Here is a 21,511-nt window from a genome sequence, read left to right as displayed (position 1 = left end):
TTAGTATGGCCAGAATGGTAATATAAAATCCTGCTGACTGGTGAAGTCGGATTTAATATTACTATTCTAGAAATGCCACTTTTAGAAAGTTAGCATTTCTTTGCACTAAAAACTTGTTGTGCCCTTCAATCCACGTCTGGCTAGGTTTAGTTGACAGCTCCTTGTGCATTCACTCAGACACACCCCAAACACAGGGTACTCAGCCTCACTTGCATACATCTGCATTTTGAATGGGTCTTCCTGGGCTGGGAGGGTGGAGGGCCTGCCCTCACACAAAGGACTGCCACACCCCCTACTGGGACTCTGGCAGACAGGATTGAGCTGAAAGGGAACTTGGTGCATTTCTTAGAGACTCTTTGAAATCACCCCCACTTCAAAGGCACAACTTAGTATAAAACAGGGCCTCTGCCCTACCTCATCAGACACTTGCTGGAGAAGAAACCGGAACCAGAAACTACATCCTGCCAAGAAGAACTGCCTGGCTGCTCAAAGGACTCACCTGTCTGCTTTCTCCAAAGGACTGCTGTCTTGCTGTTGCCCTGCTGCCTTGCTGAACTCTTGTCTGGCTGTGAAAGTGCTCTCCAAGGGCTTGGATAGAGCTTGCCTCCTGTTCCTTGAAGTCTCAGGACCAAAAAGACTTCTGCCTTTCACGTGGACGCTCCGTGCGCCGAAAATTTCGACGCACAGCTTGTTTCGCGGCGAGAAAAACGCCGCACCCCGATGCTGATCAACGCGACGCCCTCGGGACGATCGAGACTTCGACGCACAACCTCGCAAGGACAAAGCCGCCCGACTTCCAAGGAGAAATCGACGCGACGCCTACCGTGAGTGCGAAACTTTGACGCACGGCCTCGCAAGGACAACGCCGCCCGACTTCCAAGGAGAAATCGACGCGACGCCTGCCGTGAGACCAAAATTTCGTCGCACGGCCTAGCAAGGACAACGCCGCCCGACTTCCAAGGAGAAGTCGACGCGACGCCTACCGTGAGATCGAAACTTCGACGCGCAGCCCCGCAGAACGACGCGCAGCCGGAAAACAAGCAGGAGAATCCACGCACAGACCCGGGACATCTGGTAATCCCCGCGATCCACAAAAAGAGACTGTCTGCGCGCTGGAAAACGACGCCCGACTTCCCCGCGTGGAAAAGAACGACGCAAGTCTGTGTGTGCTGAGGAGAAATCGACGCACACACCCCTTTTTCCACGCATCTCTTCTCCTGTGGCCCTCTGAGGAGATTTCCCACCAGAAACCAGGTACTCTGTGCTTGAAAGACACTTTATTGCTTTTTAAAAGACTTAAAGACACTTAATATCACTTTTCAGTGATATCTTCACAAATTCGTATTGCAACTTTGATCGTTTTGACCTACAAGTACCCAGATAAATATTCTATATTTTTCTAAACACTGTGTGGTGTATTTTTGTGGTGTTATACTATGGTGTTGTATGATTTATTGCACAAATGCTTTACACATTGCCTTCTAAGTTAAGCCTGACTGCTCGTGCCAAGCTACCGGAGGGTGAGCACAGGCTGATTTTGGATTGTGTGTGACTTACCCTGACTAGAGTGAGGGTTCTTGCTTGGACAGAGGGCAACCTAACTGCCAACCAAAAACCCCATTTCTAACAGACATATAATCCGAGTTTTAATTTTTTTGCATTGAAAACATTTTTTCCACGCCTTTTCATTGGTTTTCTTTCAGTCTCTCTCCTCTTTCCCCTTTTCTCTCATTTCTTACTCCTCCATTCTTTCTTGCCTCATTTCCTTGTTTCTTTCTTTTCTTCATTCCTTCTGACCTTTATCCATTCTTATTTTCTCACTTTTGCTTTTTTACATCTCTACTGCGTTTCATCTTTCCTTCATTTTTCCATCTCTCCGTCTTCTTTCCTTCTTTTTTTTCATGTTATTCTCTCATTTCGGCTCTGCTCCATTACTTCTTCCGTTCCCATTCTACATTTCCTTTCTTTTCCTTATTTCGTTTTGCCTTTTTCCTTCCTTATTCATTTCCTTCTGTTTGTACCCCATCCTTTTCTTCATCCATCCTTGTCTTTTCCTTTTTTCTTTCCTTTATCCTTATTTTGTTCATTACTTTTTTCGGTTTTTCATCCTTGCTTCCTTCATGCTTTTTCTTAAAGCCTCTAGTTTATTTTTCTTTCCTTGCTTTCGCTACCTACTTCTTTTGTCGCCTTTCCTCTGATTGCCTCTTTCTTCCTCTTTCTTGCTTCTTTCCTCTCTTTCAATTATCTCCGTCCTTCCTCTTGTTAGTTCCTCCCAGCAAACCGCAGAAGACAAATGCCAGCAGTGTACATTAGGCCACTTTTCAGATCCAGCGTCATTGTTAAATATTCAGGACCTAGGTTTTTTTTCGGCTGTTTGTCTGACAAAAAACATCGCAAACCACAATACCAGTAAGATTAAAAAATAAAAATAAAGCCCAGCTATAAAATCTGCAGGTAAATACAAAGGGCCAGATTCAAAAACTGAATTTTGTAGTATGTAAAGCAGAACTCAAATAACACTGCCTACTTACTGCACAATGCACTTAAACATGAAAGCCCCACCTCCCACTCGTGTACCTTTTTCTGTACAGAGATCTCCACACACAATGTAACTATTTTGCTTTAAATGTGAGGAGGACCAGTGGAAGTGGTTGGAACATGGGGAATAATTACTTTAAAATGTGTAGAGCTAAAGTAAAATTAAGGAGGGGTTTGAGAGGGACATGGGAATGCAAGTGGAATACCAGTAAGAGTAAAACGATCACAATTCCCTCACACCCTCATCATGCAATGCTAAATACCTCACATATTACATTAGTCATGACAAGCTCTATGACATCACTGATAACATCACTGCAACATCTGAAATTACATCATTGATAAAACTATGCACGGTGGGGCCATGAGTTACAGTTACTTTAGGGCACAAGTTCTAGGTATTTGAGGTAACTATAACTGGTGAATTTCCATTGTTTTGTTAGTTAACATATACCATTTTAGACTAACATTTTCACTTCTCTATCTATAATGTTCTTTTAACCTTTGTTTTTTCAGTTAATTTGAAATGTTTGTAAAGTGAAGTACACACCCACACGCATAAAAGTAAACAATATGATTATTCTAGAATGTGTTTGTCTTGGTTACCCTCAAATCAAAAGCCAAATTAATCCTATACATTACTGAGCCAGTATAGTGAAAATGTATACAAAACAATATTACTTTTGTTTTTGTAGTATTGTATTACCACCACAATAATATTTTAGATCCTATTACATTGAAATATATATTTTAAAAAAAAAATAAACTTAATTAAGATTCCCTACACTTTCCTTTATGGCGATCGCCACAACAGGTGAAAGTTACTTATAGTAACTTTACACTAGGAAATAAAGGGCTCCACACACTCGCTTGAGGAGGTGGGGAAATCCAAGTCTACATCTAAGTGTAAATTCCCACTTGGAAATGGCAAATACATAAACATGTTGATATTTAAAATACTGGATCCTAATGTGAATATATATCTAAATATGTACATTTACCTTTGTGAATCAGTCCCACAGACGATAGCTAAGCCAGTGACCATGTTAAAACAGAAATACTATTCAGGTCCCCAGTGTAATACCATACAACTCTGCCTAGATTTCATATTTATTAGTTCTGTTTGGTGATTTATTTTCTTTTATTACTTAAGACATAATCAAGAAACGTAATGACTGAATCCCTAAAAAAAAAAAAAAAGGAAAATGAGCAGGCACAGCCCAAACCAGAACTGGGTACAGTGCAGTACTGAAATGCCAGCTGCAGTACCAGTACACTGGAATTTGTGTAAAAGGGCAGTAAATCAGGCCATACATGACTGCCTGGAACACTAACGGCTCTCTCCTCCTTTAACTCCCTTAAAGTAAGAGTCACTGGACAAGGCATGTTGTCTATCAAGGAACTATACATTCTACACATAAGTGAGGAGTACTCCTTGAAATGAGAATTTAGCTCCTTTACCCCTAGGTCTACTCTCCCCTGCTGCTGCAGTATCGCTTGTTCACCTTGAATCTGACAGTCCTTTCAATTGTATTGGAACCTTTCTCTTTTGTTTTTACTGCATTTTCTTGCTCCTGCTGTTAACGTTCTGCTGTTGTTTTTACTTATTGTGGTGTTTTGCCACCCTCAGATGTTTTTGCCTGCCTCTTCTCTCCCACTTCCAGCCTCCTGCCAGCCCCTCCCACCTCCCAGGGCTACTTTTGGAGGACACTGCACAGACATGCACCAAAGGCACACCAAAAGCAAGCCCGTCTGTGCATGGACCGTGCCCAGTGCCAGGAACCATCACTTTAAAATCACTGGAGGAAACACCACCACCAAGCTCCAAACCCTGAACCCAGGCTGCTGCACCTCTCACCGATCCACACTAGGATAGTTTACCTGCCAGCATTGCCTCTTTGCCTGCAACACAGAAGCACCCCACACACACGGTGACAGCTACCACACCTACCACAACCACCTCCACTGCCTCCTGCTCAATGCACGATCTCTCTGCAAGCATGTACACTGAGATTTGGGACACTATCACCTCCTCCACCCCAACATCATCTTCCTCACAGAGGCCTGGCTCAATCCTGCAGCTGCGCCCGACATCACCTCAGCTACTCCAGAAGGCTACAAGACTGCACACCAAGATCACATCAATAAGCATGGAGGTGGAATTGCCACCATCCACAAGGAAACCATCCTCTGCACCACCACCAGGTACCCTTGCAAACAGACCTCTAAGACCTCGCCCCACTTTCTGCAACGCCATTCCCAATTTAATTGCTCCGCTCTCCATCGACTCCAAAAACTACATCTACGTCGGCAATCTCAATTTTCACCTCGACAACGCCAATGATACCAATACTACCAATCTCCTTGAAAGCATGAGCAACATTGGCCTCACCCAACTTGTCCCCAATCCTACGCACATTGTAGGACATACACTTGACGCCACCTTCAATGCCAGCAACAGAGTCAAGTACAGCCACCAGGCTAACCTGGACGGACCACACCATCATCCACTTCATCATCTCAGGATCCACTGGCAATGCCCCATGCCACCCAGCACTTAACAGTGCAGCTGGAACAAGGTCTCAGACAGCCAATGGACTAGTGACCTCAACACCTCCTGCCGTACCACCATAACCAAGCTAAAACAGGCTGTGAAGAATTTCCCCAACTGGATCACAGATTGCGCCGACAGATTCACCCGTAGCAAACCCACCAATCTCAAGAGGTCATCCAAACAAGACAGTTGGCACACTACGGAAGTAAGAACCACAAAACACACCTGCAAACAACTCAAAAGGAAATGGCACTCCAGGATGGAGACCAGGGACAGAACCACATTCAATACAGCCCTCAACTAATACAACCAACACCTGAAAAAGACAAAAAGAAGTACCCTGGCCAACTACATAGCCACAGCAAAAAACTCTTCAACATCATCAGAAAGTTCTCTAGCCACTGAAACCGTCATCACCCCTTCCCAGGATCTCTGCAACACCCTATCAGAGTTCTTCCACAACAAGAACCTTCAAATCCCATAAATGAAGAACACGACCACCGCTACTACCTGAGACCAGCCCACCTAGCAAGACACCATAGCCGTCATAAACTCCGTATACTCAGGAGCACCCACAGACCCCTGCCCCCACCACATCTTTAACCTCAGGAGTACGGGCTTTACTCTGGATCTGATCATATCCAGAACGCTCCAACTCTTGACCAGTGATCCCATTCTGGTGGACTGGACTGACTACTGGGTGATCCCCTTCTCAATGTCCTTCACCATCACTAAAACCTCCTGCCAACCTAAGAAGGAAAACAACTGATTCACAGACACAAGTAACCACAACATTGAAGCCATGGCCAACATGCCCTCCCAAACCTTGCCCCGATTAAGCATAAACTCGACATAAGGAGGCCACAGGCAAATTCAACTTAGACCTGGAATCCTTGAACCTTAATTGAAGAATCCGCTCCCCTCAAATGCAACAGACCCAAACCCTCTCCTCTTTTGTACTTAAAACACGTAGATGATGAAAGAACACAACTAACAAAGCTTGAGAAATTAAACAGACAAGCACCCTCACTACACAGATTGAACAAGTTGCAATTAGCAATGAAAACTACAAAAAACACATTCTTAGGGTCCAAGTCTTCTCACATCAGATCCCTCTTTGACACTTCTATGAATAGACAAACTACTATTGTGGTAATCAATCAGGCTAATGACCCATCTCTCCGTTTAACACCCAAGCCCTCTGTGGCCCTATGCAAAACATTTGCTGAGTTGTTCAACAATAAAGGGGTTTAAACATCTCCATTCCAGTCACACAGCAGACTGAAGTGCGGACCATGGTTCTCTTTCGCCAGAATCGGACCTAGTGCTGACCATATCTGTTAGAAATGGGGTTTTTGGTTGGCAGTCAGGTTGCCCTTTGTCCAAGCAAGAACCCTCACTCTAGTCAGGGTAAGTCACACACAATCCAAAATTAGCCAACCCACCCTCTGGTAGCTTGGCACGAGCAGTCAGGCTTAACTTTGAAGGCAATGTGTAAAGCATTTGTGCAATAAATCATACAATACCATAATATAACACCACAAAAATACACCACACAGTGTTTAGAAAAATATATAATATTTATCTGGGTATTTGCAGGTCAAAACGATCAAAGATGCAATATGAATTTGTAAAGATATCACTTAAAAGTGATATATAGTGTCTTAAGTCTTTAAAAAGCAAACAAAGTCTCTTTCAAGCACAAAGTACCTGGTTTCTGGTGGAAAATCTCTGCAAAGGGCCGCAGAAGAAGAAATACGTGGAAAAATAGTGTGTGCGTCGATTTCTCCCCAGCACACACGGACTTGTGTCGTTTTTTTTCACGCGGGGAAGTCGTGCGTTGTTTTCCTGCGCGCGGACAGTCTCGGGGATTACCAGATGTCCCGGGTCTGTTCGTGGATTCTCCTGCTTGTTTTCCGGCTGCGCGTCGTTCTGCGAGGATGTGCATCGAAGTTTCGCTCTCACGGCAGGCGTTGCGTCGATTTCTCCTCTGGAAGTCAGGCTGCGTTCTCCTTGCGAGGCCGTGCGTCGAAGTTCCGGTCGTCCTGAATGCGTCGCGTCGATCAGCATCGGTGTGCGGCGTTTTTCTCGCCGCGGAACAAGCTGTGTGTCGAAAATTGCGGCGCACGAAGCGTCCAAGTGAAAGAGAGAAGTCCTTTTGGTCCTGAGACTTCAGGGAACAGGAGGCAAGCTCTATCCAAGCCCTTGGAGAGCACTTTTACAGCCAGACAAGAGTTCAGCAAGGCAGCAGGCCAACAGCAAGGAAGCAGTCCTTTGTAGAAAAGCAGACAGGTGAGTCCTTTGAGCAGCCACGCAGTTCTTCTTGGCAGGATGTAATTTCTGGCTCAGGTTTCTTCTCCAGCAAGTGTCTGATGAGGTAGGGCAGAGGCCCTGTTTTATACCCAAATGTGCCTTTGAAGTGGGGGAGACTTCAAAGAGTGGCTAAGAAGTGCACCAGGTTCCCTTTCAGTTCAATCCTGTCTGCCAGGTTCGAAGTAGGGGGTGTGGCAGTCCTTGGTGTGAGAGCAGGCCCTCCACCCTCCCAGCCCAGAAAGACCCATTCAAAATGCAGATGTATGCAAGTGAGGCTGAGTACCCTGTGTTTGGGGGGTGTCTGAGTGAATGTACAAGGAGCTGTCAACCAAGCCCAGCCAGACGTGGATTGTAAGGCACAGAAAGATTTAAGTGCAAAGAAATGCTCACTTTCTAAAAGTGGCATTTCTAGAATAGTAATATTAAATCCGACTTCACCAGTCAGCAGGATTTTGTATTACCATTCTGGCAATACTAAATATGACCTTCCTGCTCCTTTCAGATCAGCAGCTGCCACTTCAACAATGTATGAGGGCAACCCCAATGTTAGCCTATGAAAGGAGCAGGCCTCACAGTAGTGTAAAAACGAATTTAGGAGTTTTACACTACCAGGACATATAACTACACAGGTACATGTCCTGCCTTTTACCTACACATCACCCTGCTCTAGGGGTTACCTAGGGCACACATTAGGGGTGACTTGTATGTAGAAAAAGGGGAGTTCAAGGCTTGGCAAGTACTTTTAAATGCCAAGTCGAAGTGGCAGTGAAACTGCACACACAGGCCTTGCAATGGCAAGCCTGGGACAAGGTTAAGGTGGCTACTTAAGTGGGTGGCACAACCAGTGCTGCAGGTCCACTAGTAGCATTTAATCTACAGGCCCTAGGCACATATAGTGCACATTACTAGGGACTTATAAGTAAATTAAATAGCCAATCATGGATAAACCAATCGATAGTACGATTTACACAGAGAGCATATGCACTTTAGCACTGGTTAGCAGTGGTAAAGTGCCCAGAGGTCAAAAGCCAACAACAACAGTCAGAAAAAATAGGAGAAAGGAGGCAAAAGGTTTGGAGATGACCCTGTCAAAAAAGCCAAATTCAAAAGCACATCCACTACATACAAAGAGTTGGACTCATCTTCTCCCTCATACCTAACTGAGAAACTGAAAACTGTGGGCTCCAATCGGGAGATCTAGAAATTCTCAATCCCTTCTCCAAATGAGTGCAATTCATGAGCAATAATTCTTTGGAAGTGCACCTAGGATTTGGAACTCTGTCCCACGGCCTGATCACTTGCTATGCCACCTTAAAAAAAGACCACAAATTCTTATTTTCACCAGAAGTGGTCCTCTACCCGCCTACACTCTAATCCGTCTGAGATTTTATTATGCTATGTACATTGTGATTGCTTTGTTTTTTGCAAACCTATTGTAAATGGTATCCACGATGTGATTGCTTTGTTCTGCTCCTGTTATAACACAAAATCTGATGCTCAGATGCCAAATCCATGCTATATAAAATCACAAAAATAAATATGTACAAACATTTTTTTGAATGTCATTCTAATTGATTCTGTATAGTGCCTCCTACCACTGATGAGGCACAGGATTGCATTTTTTAGACAAACAGCATGCTTTTCCGTGGATTGAAGAGTTTGAATTTTTGAATGGCAGATGTGAAACTGTTTTAGTGCTGTGTGTGATCACAATACTGCTGGTGCTGCTGTGCATATGGTATATTTTCAAGCAAAAGGCATGAGATTGGACGCAAAAGCGTATAAAGCATCCATGCATGGATGGAGATATGTGCAAATGCAAGGAGAGTTTTGAGTAAAGTTAAGTGCAGGAGACTGAGGGAGAACTGTGCACGTGCTTACTTGCCTTTGAAGTGATTTAGGACACGGGGCGTGGGGGCATAAATGTGATGTAATGATGTGGAAGGCGGGGCAGAGGTGCAAGGAGGAGCAGCAGTGCCATGAAGAGGGAGGTGCAGTAGTGTGATGAAGAGGAAATAGCAGTGCCATGGGGATGTGGAAGCAGTAGTGCAAAGAGGTGCACATGTTCTTCTCTATTATCAAAGCTGTCTAGCTGATACGCTCTGGAGTGTGAAAAAAAGACATTTATGACCCAGTACGCATTTATTCCACTGTGGCTGAGGTCTTGTTCTAATTTGTGCACACAGAAAAACCCAACTATCCAGTTTCAAACGCTTGGCAGCTGTTTTAAAGGTGGGCATTTCGTTTATAAATCATGTACATTTTGTGTCATTTTTCGTCTTTGTGTGAAACTGGTGTTGCTTCTAGCACAGACCAGCTGCAATACTGGCTAATTCTGTTTCAATGGACTCTTAATTTTGGCTTCATTTTTAGGTAAAGTATAAGCGCATGGCCCTATACTTTTACTATACTTACTTCTGTGGGCTTAAGGCCATTTCATTTGTTGGTTTCAGTGTCATTTAAAAATCCTTGCTTGCTAGTGGTTAGTCCTGCCCCTTTGTTCCTCCTTTTCCTCTCCGAAAGAGCCGTTCTCCAGTATTGTACCCTTCTTTTGTCCCGTTGTAGCATCTGTTTGGGACTACTTTTAAATTTCTCTAAAAGCATTTGACCAAAGTGCTAGATGTTTTCATTGGCTCTGAGGTCTCTTTCTGTGAGCAGGGCTGTTAAACATTTTCATATCTGATTATATTTGCTGTCCATTCAAAGACAGTGGTACCAATGCTCCAATAAACATGAACTTTTCAGAGTCGTTGTATTTCTTTCATTATAACACAAATAATAAAAGGCTGTTTTCTGAGGGCACCTGTTTCTGCCCCTCCCCTGCCACAGTTTTCAAGCACGGATCCACCCTTGCCACTCTCAGCAATACGCCCCAGCACGCCGTGCAAATTTGCGGAACCATTTCAGGCGGTGCAATTGCTATGGGGGCAGAGATTAGGTACCAGAAGCTGGTGCAAGTATCTGTGGGATGGAGGGTTGAGACTCAAAGGAGCAGAACACCAGTTTTTCATTTTAAACCAGATACGTAGCTTGTTTTGTTTACAGGTTGTTTTCAACCTTGCCTATTCTTTCTCCCTTTCAGTGCCTCCCCTTTCTCCCCTGCCCTCCCCTCCTCAGCCTCTTCCTCTGCACTCTCAGCTGCACCTGCCTTCCCCCCACCTTTCGTATACACGGCATGGCACCCTCTCCACAGTCTCTCCTCCTCCCGACCCCTCAGCCCTCCTCTCACCATGTTCACACTGCCAGCGCAGCTTCTGTGATCTATCAATATGGAAGCCCTCACTCCAGCCAAAGGAATGGACAAACAGGCAAGCGCAAGGCTGAACTGCACGCCCATTTGAGATTTAAGTAAAATACACAAATAATGTCCCTTGTTTTTCCTGTTACTGCTTTGCCTTCCCAATCGCTTTTTCTCTTTATGCTGTCTACTTCCCGTCCCCCGACTCCCATTCTTGCTTGCCCTTCACTAAGACCGTATCGGGTTTTCTAACCTCGATCGTAGCAAACTGTTCCCAGCCCCAGGGCTTGAAGTGGGATGAAAAAACTGGAGGTCTCTCAAAAGGGATGTGGACGATATACTTATGTGTGTGGCTTAAAAACCTTTATGTTACAAATCGCTGTTTAGCATAGTGTGCTGCCCGACTGGTATTTTTGCTGTTTCTTTCGGTCAGTGCAGCCAGATATATAATACAACAAGTAACATCACACCTTCGCAAGCCAGGACTATTGGCTTTGTCAATGGTTGTTAGCTGCAGGGCTGATCAATTTACCTGGCAAGAAAAGTCCAGTTATGCAACTCCAATAGCTCTAACTTTTGCAAATGCGAGGCCTACTGCATTGCAAATGCTTGTTACCGGTCTGTAGCAGCAATGTCAAGAAAATTGCTATTCAGGGGTTGATTTGCCCATAACGCAATGGGCTCTAATTACTGATTTGGACTGCTTCCTTCTTTTTAATTGTCTTTTAGCCGCACCCCTCCAGTGATATGTCTGAATGTTGCAAGTGGGCAGCACAGAGCGCACTGGCAGTGGAGCCTTGTTCTCCAGAACACTCTTACTTTGAAATCTTTTCAGATTAGGACTTTATTTACCGCTGTGATGTTTTTGTACAGTTCATGTTCTCTTTGCAGAACCCTGCAGCCACTCCCTCTTGAAGATCTTCATGTGAGAACTGGAATCAAAATAGGTTCAGGGGAGCAAACCAATGGTAAGCAATGAGCTGTTAATGTGGCTTACATTATGTCTTACAGCTCGGCCTAAAAAGTGCAGCTGAACATGTGGGAACCTTTCAATGGAATGTGCTCGCTGTGGCTCAACCTGATGAACAATACCAGTGCCTCTCCCAGTTGGCAAAATGAGGGCTTTGAACTATTCACTGAGTGTATTTGTGAAATGTAATGAGGCATGGTGGAAGGAGTCTTAGTTCGAAGGCTGTATCATCCAGATAATTATGGGAGACAGGTGTATGGCGTCATGAGTGCCAGCATGAGAAAGAATGTTAAACGTGGAATAAGACAGCAACCATCATTCTTTCCAAGAAGTCAGGCAGACTCTTTCATACTATATAATTTCAATTAGTTAATTCATAACAGCACTTAGGGCCTCATTACGACTTCGGCGGTCTTCCTAGAAGACCGCGAAAGTCACTGCAGCCAGCATACCGCCAGTACTGGCAGTATGATTGCACCCAATTAGGAGTTTTCTGCTGAACCAGTGAGCGAAAAACAGCATTTCCGGCCACTGGCCCAGCAGAAAACTCACCACAACATTGACGCCGGCTCGATGTTGTGGTGTATCGGGTGAAACAGTACCCATTGCACTTTTAACTGGCCGTAATTCGGGCAGTGAAATGCCCAAAGGGGCTGTTCATGGGGGGCCCCTCCCTGCATTGCCCATGCCAAGTGCATGGGCAGTGCAGGGGCCCCCATGGGGTCCTCGATGCCCCCTTTCCACCAGCTTTTGCATGGAGGTGAGACCGCCATGCAAAGCCTGGCAGAAAGGGAACTCGTAATCCCCAGGGCAGCGCTGCTTGCAGTGCTGCCCTGGCGGATTACAACTGCCGAGACTGTCAGGCTGCTGACAGGTGTTAACCTGGCGGTGCCAGAGGTTCGACCGTAGCACATCTGCCACGGTCATAATAGGGCGGTCAGACCGCCCTGTCTGCGGCAGCCCGACCACCATCACCAGTGTGGCGGTCTTAAGACCGCCACACCCGTAATGAGAGCCATAGACTCTAAATTTTACAAAATGTAGAAAATAATATGTTACAATAGACCATTACCTCACAATTTATCACAGACCATTAACTGTGGGTACATCCCATCTGCCAAAACACTTGCCACAGTACATTGAAAAGGATTGGCATATAAAGCCAAACGCTGGCAGAAAAATGCCACAGTACATTGAAAAGGATTGGCATATAAAGCCAAACGCTGGCAGAAAAACAATACGTGCTACCTAGATGGCTAACATGGTGATGCTACATTGCGTACCTCAAAGCCACAGTCCATCTGCCACACTCTGAAATCTGCTGCTCACTTGTGCTTACTGAGGTGAGCGACTCTGAGAACTGGCAGCAAAAGCAACAGTGCTTTGCCTTTCAGCGCCCAATGGTATTTCTGTGAAAACCCAAATTATTTGCAAATTATTACAAATGACACATAGCAAGGCTTGTGATACACCCAATAAAACAATTGGAATTTGTCTTACAATTTAAACCAGATTTCAGTTAGGAGACCTTCACTGGGCAGACACGAGGGATGAAATTTAAAAGGAGGTACTTCATATTAACGTATTAGATAGTATATCAAAGGGAAGAAATACTTACCATAGTAACTCTAGCCCTCTTGTTCCACATCCACTTCACACTATTAGCCTGTAGCAAGAATTATAAATCTATGCGGACATCTTTGAGAAAAAAGGCAAAGCACAGCCCATTTTACTGAATTGACTGGCGCCCTCCTCTCTGGATGGGTCCAGTTTATCAGACACCAATCCAAAGAGCAGGATGCAGGTCTCGCCAGTCAAGTGGGCTGTGAATGTGGGCTTAGATTGTAGTTGACAGAACAACGGACTTTAGGGTAGCTATGAAACTTTAAATAATAATATCCCTTACTGCTTACTCCGTCTGGGAGCCTTTGGTGGAGAATACTTAGGTCAGCTTGAGTAGAATGGCAGGAAAGCTGCATTAGTAGCAGTGCGGCTGGATGGGGCTTATCTAGCTGAAACATTTACAAACGGCCTCCTGAGATAGCAGTAGGGTCTACAAGATGGGTCTGCTAACAAGAGCTAAGTGTCTGGAACGTAGAGAGGAAGCAGAAGGCACTTTCTCATACAAAATGAGGGTGCAGAATTTCAAACAAAATAGTCAAGAAGTCTCCCACACAGCTGAAACGTCAGTCTGCCACTGCCACAATATCTCATATGAAGCATCCTGAATTATGATGACCTCACCAGAGATAAACTCACCCTGTGTTCCTTTGCACTAATGACAGCTATAAAAAGACATTCCGATAGACGTGGAAATTCATCACGCGAAATGAGAGTGATGTAGTGCATAGGTACAGATGAATGCACGAAGGCACAGAGGTGCTATATGACAGCATGGGCTGCTCCAAAGAATTCCAGAAAATACAATGGCCTAGGATGAATTATTATAGACTGAAGGGGCAGAGGATGGCGGAACTCCATGCCAAGGCCTCTCAGGAAAACGAAGGCATGCACGGAATACTTAGCATGAGATAAGGTTCTTAGATACAGTTTGGGCTGTAAGATACTGTCATTTTAAATCATCTTCCAGCTATAGAAGAATATGAAACTGAAGTATTGCATACGGTTTCAAATTGTTGATGTCTTGATTGCATTTGGTTTTTATGGATAAACGAAAAAACTTTTTTTTAAATATCAATGACAGCGCATTTCGATGTGACATTTGTAAAAGCCAAATTCAGGTTCCAAATCTTATGGCCTGACTGTCCTTCAGTCTCTACTTTCTCTTTTACTACGTGACTTCATTAGCAAGCACTGTATTACAATTAATGCTGGGTATTATGACCATAAGGGATGAAGGCACATGTCTTAATGGTGAAGGCAGACTGTCAGTTTACAAACCAGTCTAGCGACACCACACTTTGATAAGGGATCTGACAGTAATAGGCCGCAATGCTTTGTTTTGACTAGCAAGAACATGGTAGTATGAAACGAGGCTGCCGCTTCCTGGTCTAAAAAAGAACCTATGAAACTGTCGTTACTGGGAGGATGTATCTGAGTGTCAGAATTTTTATTTCAAGAGGAGCAGGCAAGTGGACTGTTATTTTCACAGTACATCAAGGATCCACAAATGACCACTAAGCTTGGACCTACAAATAAAGCATTTCAACATGGTTACATTTGCTTGCTCGCACATGTCGTTTCGAAAGAAGTATACATTTAAAAAAAAAACAACAAGCATTGGCAAAGCCAATAGGTGTCGACTATACAAGAGCTATTGGCTTTATGAATGTGTTTTGCCATGGTGTACACCAGTGTGGCTGCTGTTCAGCATGGTTAAAGGTCAGTGGCGTGGAGTGTCAGAATGGAGTGGGTCAGTGCAGTGTCGTAGAGTGGATTTGTTGGAGTCTTGTTGAGTGGAGTGGGGGGCGGGGGAGTAGAGTTCAGAGGCAGAGAGTGTTGTATAGTGGAGTGGGCTGGAATAGGGTGAAGTGGGGTGGAGTAGTTTGACGTAGGGGGATGGACTGGATTGGGGTGGATTGAAATGGAGTGAGGTGGAGTGGACTGGGGTGGATTAGATTGGCTTGGGGTGGGTGGATTAGACTGGACTGCAGTGGGGTGAATTGGACTGGAGTGGGGAGGCCTAGATTCACTAGACTGGAGTGGGGGTCTGGACTGGGGTGGATTGGATTGAAGTGCTGTGGACTGGATTGGTGTGGAGTGGATTTGGATGAGGGGTGCAGTGGGACTGACTGGATTGGAGTGTGGTGTGTAGGACTAGATTGGGGTGGATTGGCGTGGGGTGGATTAGAGTGGGATAGATTGGAGTAGGTTGGATTGCATGGATGTGGGGTGGATTGGAGTGGGGTGGATGGACTGGACTGGAGTAGAAAGGACTGGGGTGGGGTGGATTGGAGTGGAGTGGAGTGGAGTGGAGTGGGGTGGGTTGGATTAGGGTAAACTGGATGGACTGGACTGGATTGGAGTGCGGTGGACTGAACTGCGATGGGTTAGGGTGGATTGCACTGGGGTAGAGTGGGGTACAGTAGAGTGGGGTGGAATTGAGAGGAGTGGAGTGGATTGAAATGGGGTGGGGCAGACTGGAGGGGGTGGATTGGGTTAGGGAGGGATGGACTGGGGTGGGGTGGATTGAATTGAGGTGAGGTGGATTAAACTGGCGTGGGGTGAACTGGATTGCCATGGGGTTGACTGGAGCGGGTGAACTGGATTGAGGTGGATCAGACTGGGGTGGGATGGACTGGACTGAGTGGGGTGGATTGGACTGAGTAAAGTAGATTAGGGTAGGCTGAGGTGGATTGGACAGAGTGTGGTGGATTGGACTGGGGTGGATTGGATAGGGCTGGGGCGGATTGGGGTGTGGTGGGGTAGATTGGAGTGGGGAGGGGTAGAGTTGGGGGGGTAGAATAGAGTGGGGTAGATTGTAGTGGGGTGGATTGAATTGGAATGGGGTGGGGTGGATTTGTAGTGGATTGGATTGGGGTGGGGTGGATGGGATTGGGTTGGACTGGTCTGGAATGAGTTGGACTGGATTGGAGAGGGAGGCATTGGAGTAGTGGATTGGTTTCGGGTGGATTAATTGGAGAGGGTTGATTGGACTGGAGTGAGGTGGATTGGATTGGAGTGGGGTGGACTGGATTGGTATTGGGTGGATGAATTGGAGAGGGGTGGACTGGATTGCATTAGGGTAGATTAAGGTGGTTTGGAGTGGGGTGGAATGGACTGGAGTAGGGAGGGTGTATTAATGCAGACTGGATTGGACTGGAGTGGGATGGATTGAAGTGGATTGTAATTTAGTGGGATGGATTGGGCTTGTGTGAGTGAACTGGATTGGAGTGAGGTGGATTGGGTAGCAGTGGACTTGTTTGGAGTGGGGTGGATAGGAGTGGGCTGGGTTGGATTGGAGTAGGATGGGTTGGACTGGAGCAGGGTGGATTGGACTGAGTGGATTGGGGTGGATTGGAATGGGGTGAGTTGTATGCAATTGGAGTGGGATGAATTGGATTGGTTGGGTTGGTGTGGGGTGGATTGGACTGTAGTGAGGTGGATCTGGTTGGATGGGGTGGGGATGAATTGGGATGCATTTGGGCAAATTGGATTGGGGTGAGGCGGATTGGTGTGGGGCAGATAGTTTTTGATTGGAATGGGCCGCTTGGGTTTGGAGTGCGGCAGGGTGGTGTGGGGCAGGTTGTTTTGGATTAAAGTTGGGCAGATTGGAGTGGGGCAGATTGTTTGGATTGGAGTAGAGCAGATTGTATTAGGGTGGTTTGCAGTGGGGTGAATTGGGACGGAGTGGGGTGGGTTGGGTCAGAGTGGGACAGATCATTTTGGATTGGAATGGGGCAGACTGGAGTGGGGTGGACTGGAGGAAAGCAGACTGTTTTGGATTGGAGTGGGGCAGATTGTTATGGATTGCAGTGGGGCAGATTTGTTTTGGACTGGCGTACAGCAGATTGTTTTGGATTGGAGTGTGGCAGATTGTTTTGGATTGGAGTGGGACGAACTCGAGTGCTGCAATTTAGATTGGGGTGGGATGGGAAGATTGGAGTGGGGTTAGGGGAATGGTTTGGACTGGGGTGAGTGGTTTGGGGTGGGGTGGATTGGGGTGGACTGCAGTGTGGCAGATTGGGATATACTACACAAATATGTGTTAAAGCATCATTTTAGAAATTACACATAATAAAGAAACAATGTCACTTTGGAAATGTTTAAACAAGATAATCATCATATTTTGAGAAGAGCACCCAAACGCAAAAACAAAAGAAACATGAGTGCAAAATAAAAGAAAGTTAGCTATAAAAAAAATTAAAAAAAATTGCCATTTTGTTTGTCCTGCTGGGCACATTTTTGTCTATAACAAGCCTCCTGTTTGCAGGGCACAAGAAGTTCAAAAGAACACAATAGTACCTCAATCACGTCGAGAGAAGTGGAAGGGCACTGATTAAGTTGAATCAATCAGTGCTTGGACCCTGCTCCACACAGAGGAACAGAAATGATGCTTGGCCTGGAGTGACAAATTACAGGGCTGTAAAGAAGTGCCAAGCAAGTCAACAAATGGTAAGAGACAGACGGGCTCCAAAGTATTTACTGTACACAAAAGAGTCCCATAAAGGAGACGCTTGCACTCGCAGGCCCAACCCTAAAAATTGCTAGCCAAGTCAACAGGTCTCGTCTTTGGGCCATTGGCTTTGCCAATGGTTTTAGCCATTACTGCACAACATCCCTAATGTTGTTCAGCATTGCTAATAACAGGGGAAAATAGCCTATGTTGCAGGCTGAGTCATTTTGTGGATGCAGTCACCAAGCATGTGTGAGTCTACAAAATAACACACGTGTTTTCTTCTTTTTGCTTACTTATCTAAGTTAAAGTTGTGAGCTGGTGATGGAAAATAACTTAGATGAGGGAAGCAACACAGGGTGGAATACCAGGGGACCGGCAGTAGTAACACAAAGGTGCGTGGGGATGGGAGTCTGTAAAATGGAGGACACGGGGGAGGGGGTTACCATGTAGGGTGCAGGTGGGTGAAGCAACTCAGAGGGTGTAGCAAAGGGAAGCAAACAGAGATACAGCAGTGTGAATGGGGTAGAAGGGAACGAACAAAAGAGCATGTGTAGTTAAAGGTTAGAGGAGGGAGGCTGACTCGAAGAATAAAGATGTGGAAAATTTAATTTGTACGATATTATGAAAATAAATGTGCTGAGAGAAGCAGGCAAACATGCTGAATGTTAAAAATGTATGTACTCTCATGGAATGCTTATAAAAAGAAATGTACTGGAAAATGTGGGAAACGCAGAGAACTTGGTAAATGCAAGTGCTTTTGTGGAGTGCTTTTAGAGGAAAAAAAGTGTTCTAGAAAAGCAGACACTTGTGGAAGGATAAACGGAGCCAATCAGAGGGATGGTAAAAAAAGCTGTGCTCCAAGGGAGGAAAAATAGTAGATGGACGGGTTAAAACAAAAAACAAAAAAAAAAAAAAAAAATCACTGAATAGAACGCAGGAAAGTAAAAGAGACAAAACGGCAAGGGGAAGCAAAGGGCGAAGAGCTTTCCAGTCCAGTTACTGACATATCTCCAATAAGTCTCTCACAACCAGTTACATTGTCTTGCAGGCTTCAACTTAAAAGGCATCCCAAGATATCTGCCCATGCGTGAGCTTTCATGCTGATGAACAGGTGGCCAGTTTGGAATCTTTTGATTATACTTTATTATTAATTCTCCATTCCGGGATGAGGAATGGTTATTTTCAAAGGAAAAAGTAAGAATGAAATATGTGCTAGTTGTCATGCAAACAGATTGAAGCAGGGGGCCCAGTATGAGTCTGCAGATTGCTGGGTCATCGCAGAAACGATAAAAAATAAACCAAGAGCTGAAGCATCCAATCAGCGGAGTGTGGGAAGCAGGAAAAGAGAGCGCGGAGGACTAGGGGGCAGAGAGAGTAACGAATTAAATAGGAACCTGAGAAATAAACAGCATCCTCATATCGACAGTAGAATGATAAAACTCAGGATTGATGGCAAAGCAGAAAAGCTTCAGAGGCAGGCAGGACCAGAGTAGGACGAAAGCACAGAGGACAAGAAGCAGGGAGCTGAATTAGGCAAGAAATCCATTTATTCACGACCAAGGGGCAAACAAAAAGCAGACACTAAGTACTTGTTAAAGCACAGGATACAATGCTGTCAACTTTAGCCGTCAGTGATTGTAATGACAGAGGCCAGATTAAGAATCTTCATTAAGTATTTAGGAGCATATAGTTAGCTTGCATTTATTGCTAGATTATAAGGATTCATTAACCACAGTGAGGGATATTAGCCTCAATTTCTTCAACATGCAGTTAATAAAGGGCCTTCTGTTGGCCTTCAGCACGGTAACACTGGTAGTGCAGCCAGCAGCACAAAGGCAGGGCAAGAGCCTCATACAACCTTCTACCATTCAATGGAAGTTGGAACACTTAGAACATTTTTAAGTTAAGGTGAAGCCCCCCATGAAAGATGTGCTCCGTGAGGTATGAATATTTACCTCAACAAAACTGCAGTATGGAGGCTTAGCAAGACAAGTAAACTTAACCAGTAATAGACTTATCTGTCTTTTAGTGACCGTTGAAACTGAGAAAGATTGAAATGCTACTGTACTGTCAGGCTGGGAATCTTCTGGTTATCGTTAACATAGTAGCATTTGATATATTCGATACAGAATGTCATTCAACTCATGTTGGCCCTTACAGCTATAGCCAATGAGTGGATGAACATTAAGCTCTACTAATATCAGCCATCATTAGTTTCCAAAGCACAAAGAACATTCAAGTATTTTTGCAGATCAATGAGAGAGGGTATAGGCTACATGTATATTTACAAGATCAAGGCAGAGGAAGGAAGCTGTTACGTGCCCACTAGACATCTGTTCGTGGCATATAGTGCTGTAGAATCATATGCTTTCCATAATCCTGTCATCTAGTGTTGGATCCGGAGTGTTACAAGCTGTTTTTTCTTCAAGTCACGGAATCGAGTGACTCCTCCCTTTCAGTGCTACTGCACATGGGCACTGAGTCCTTTGTTAGAATGTTTTTCCGCAGGCGGGTAAGAAATAGGAATTAGAAGGAAGTATAGAGAAAGAGATGCCCATGCAACTGTATCTATATATGTGCACAATATATACAAATATATAGAGTCAATACCTGGAGCTCACTGACATGTCTAAGTGATGTGATTGCAACTAGAAAAGCTACCTTCCATGAATGGTATTGAATAGGGCATGAGTGAAGTGGTTCAAATGGAGACTCCCTGAGCTTAGTGAGAACAATGTTAAGATCCCATGATGAACAGGTGGACGTCTAGGTGGAATTACTCATTTAAGTCCTCCCATGAAAGTTTTAAGTACGGGGATTCTGAACAATGATATATGTACCCTGTTTTGTAAATATGCAGCTATTGCTGCAAGATGTAATCTGATTGAAGTGTAAGCTAATTTGGATTGCTGCAAATGTAGCAAGTAGCAAATCATTTCCTGGACAGATGGTTTAACTGGATCAATGTATTTGGACTGGCAGTAGCAAACAAAACGCTTCCTCTTAGCAGCATAACATGCCCAGGTTGTTGGTCTGCATGCCGCCTTTAAAATGTCCATACATTTAGGAGGTAATTTGAGAAAAACAAATTTTATGACTTCAGGAGCCATATCACTAAGTTAAGCGATTTGGGGTTTGGGTGCTTAATCTGTCCATGGTCGTGAGAGAGAAGATCCAGCCTGTTGGGGAGCTTCTCATGAGGAACTTGCGAGAGGTCCAGAAGTGTAGTTTGACATGCCCATGTTTCATAGTATCATAGTGATGTCTGAGTTTGTGAACCAGAAATGGGATGAGTGGGAAAGGTTGAAAAGCGTAAGCAAATGTCCCTGACTAGTTCACCATAGAGCATTGCCCTTGGAGCAAGAGTGAGGATACCTGGACACGAAGTTTGGGCATTTTGTGTTTTCTGCTGTGGCAAAAAGTATTTTTGAAGGACTTAGGGGTGGAGTTCCCATTCGTGGACTTGTTGATGTGTCCTGCTCAGCAGGTCTCACTGTCCATCCCTGGGAGATATTCTACCAGTAGGTGAATGTTGAGGTGATGAGCCATTTCCATTATGTTTGTTCCAGTTGTAATAACTAGAACAACTGTGTCTCACCCTGTTTTTGTAGATAATACATCGTTGTCATATTGTCCGTCAGGACAAGGACAACTTTGTGTGTGAGTTGAGGTAGGAAAGCTTTGATGGCTAGAAATGGCTCTTGAAGCTCCAGATAATTGATGTGCATGGCACAATGTGTGTGATTCCCAAATACCCTGCACTGTGAAGTTTTGATGATGTGCTCCCCAACCTATCAAGGGTGTATCCGTGCTCAGAAT

General features: G+C 44.8%; 1 protein-coding gene across 8 annotated transcripts in view; it reads right to left on the bottom strand.

Moving 5' to 3' along the window:
• The window catches only part of ALDH3A2 (aldehyde dehydrogenase 3 family member A2), a 325,020-nt gene that overhangs the window by 27,370 nt on the left and 276,139 nt on the right, over window positions 1–21,511 (bottom strand). For 6 of the 8 annotated variants that reach the window (XM_069226358.1, XM_069226365.1, XM_069226359.1 and 3 more), the window contains one exon: window positions 12,897–13,022. The exons of the other annotated variants lie outside the window; for them this stretch is intronic. In XM_069226358.1, the coding sequence (XP_069082459.1) occupies window positions 12,939–13,022 (84 nt within the window). In that variant the 3' untranslated portion in view covers window positions 12,897–12,938. The remainder of the gene's footprint in view (window positions 1–12,896; window positions 13,023–21,511) is intronic. 8 annotated transcript variants of the gene reach the window in all.

The sequence above is a fragment of the Pleurodeles waltl genome, chromosome 3_1 (assembly GCF_031143425.1).
Source record: "Pleurodeles waltl isolate 20211129_DDA chromosome 3_1, aPleWal1.hap1.20221129, whole genome shotgun sequence".
Taxonomy (NCBI): Eukaryota; Metazoa; Chordata; class Amphibia; order Caudata; family Salamandridae; genus Pleurodeles; species Pleurodeles waltl.
Note: the sequence above shows the minus strand (reverse complement) of the source record. Positions and strands in the feature narration are given on the sequence as shown.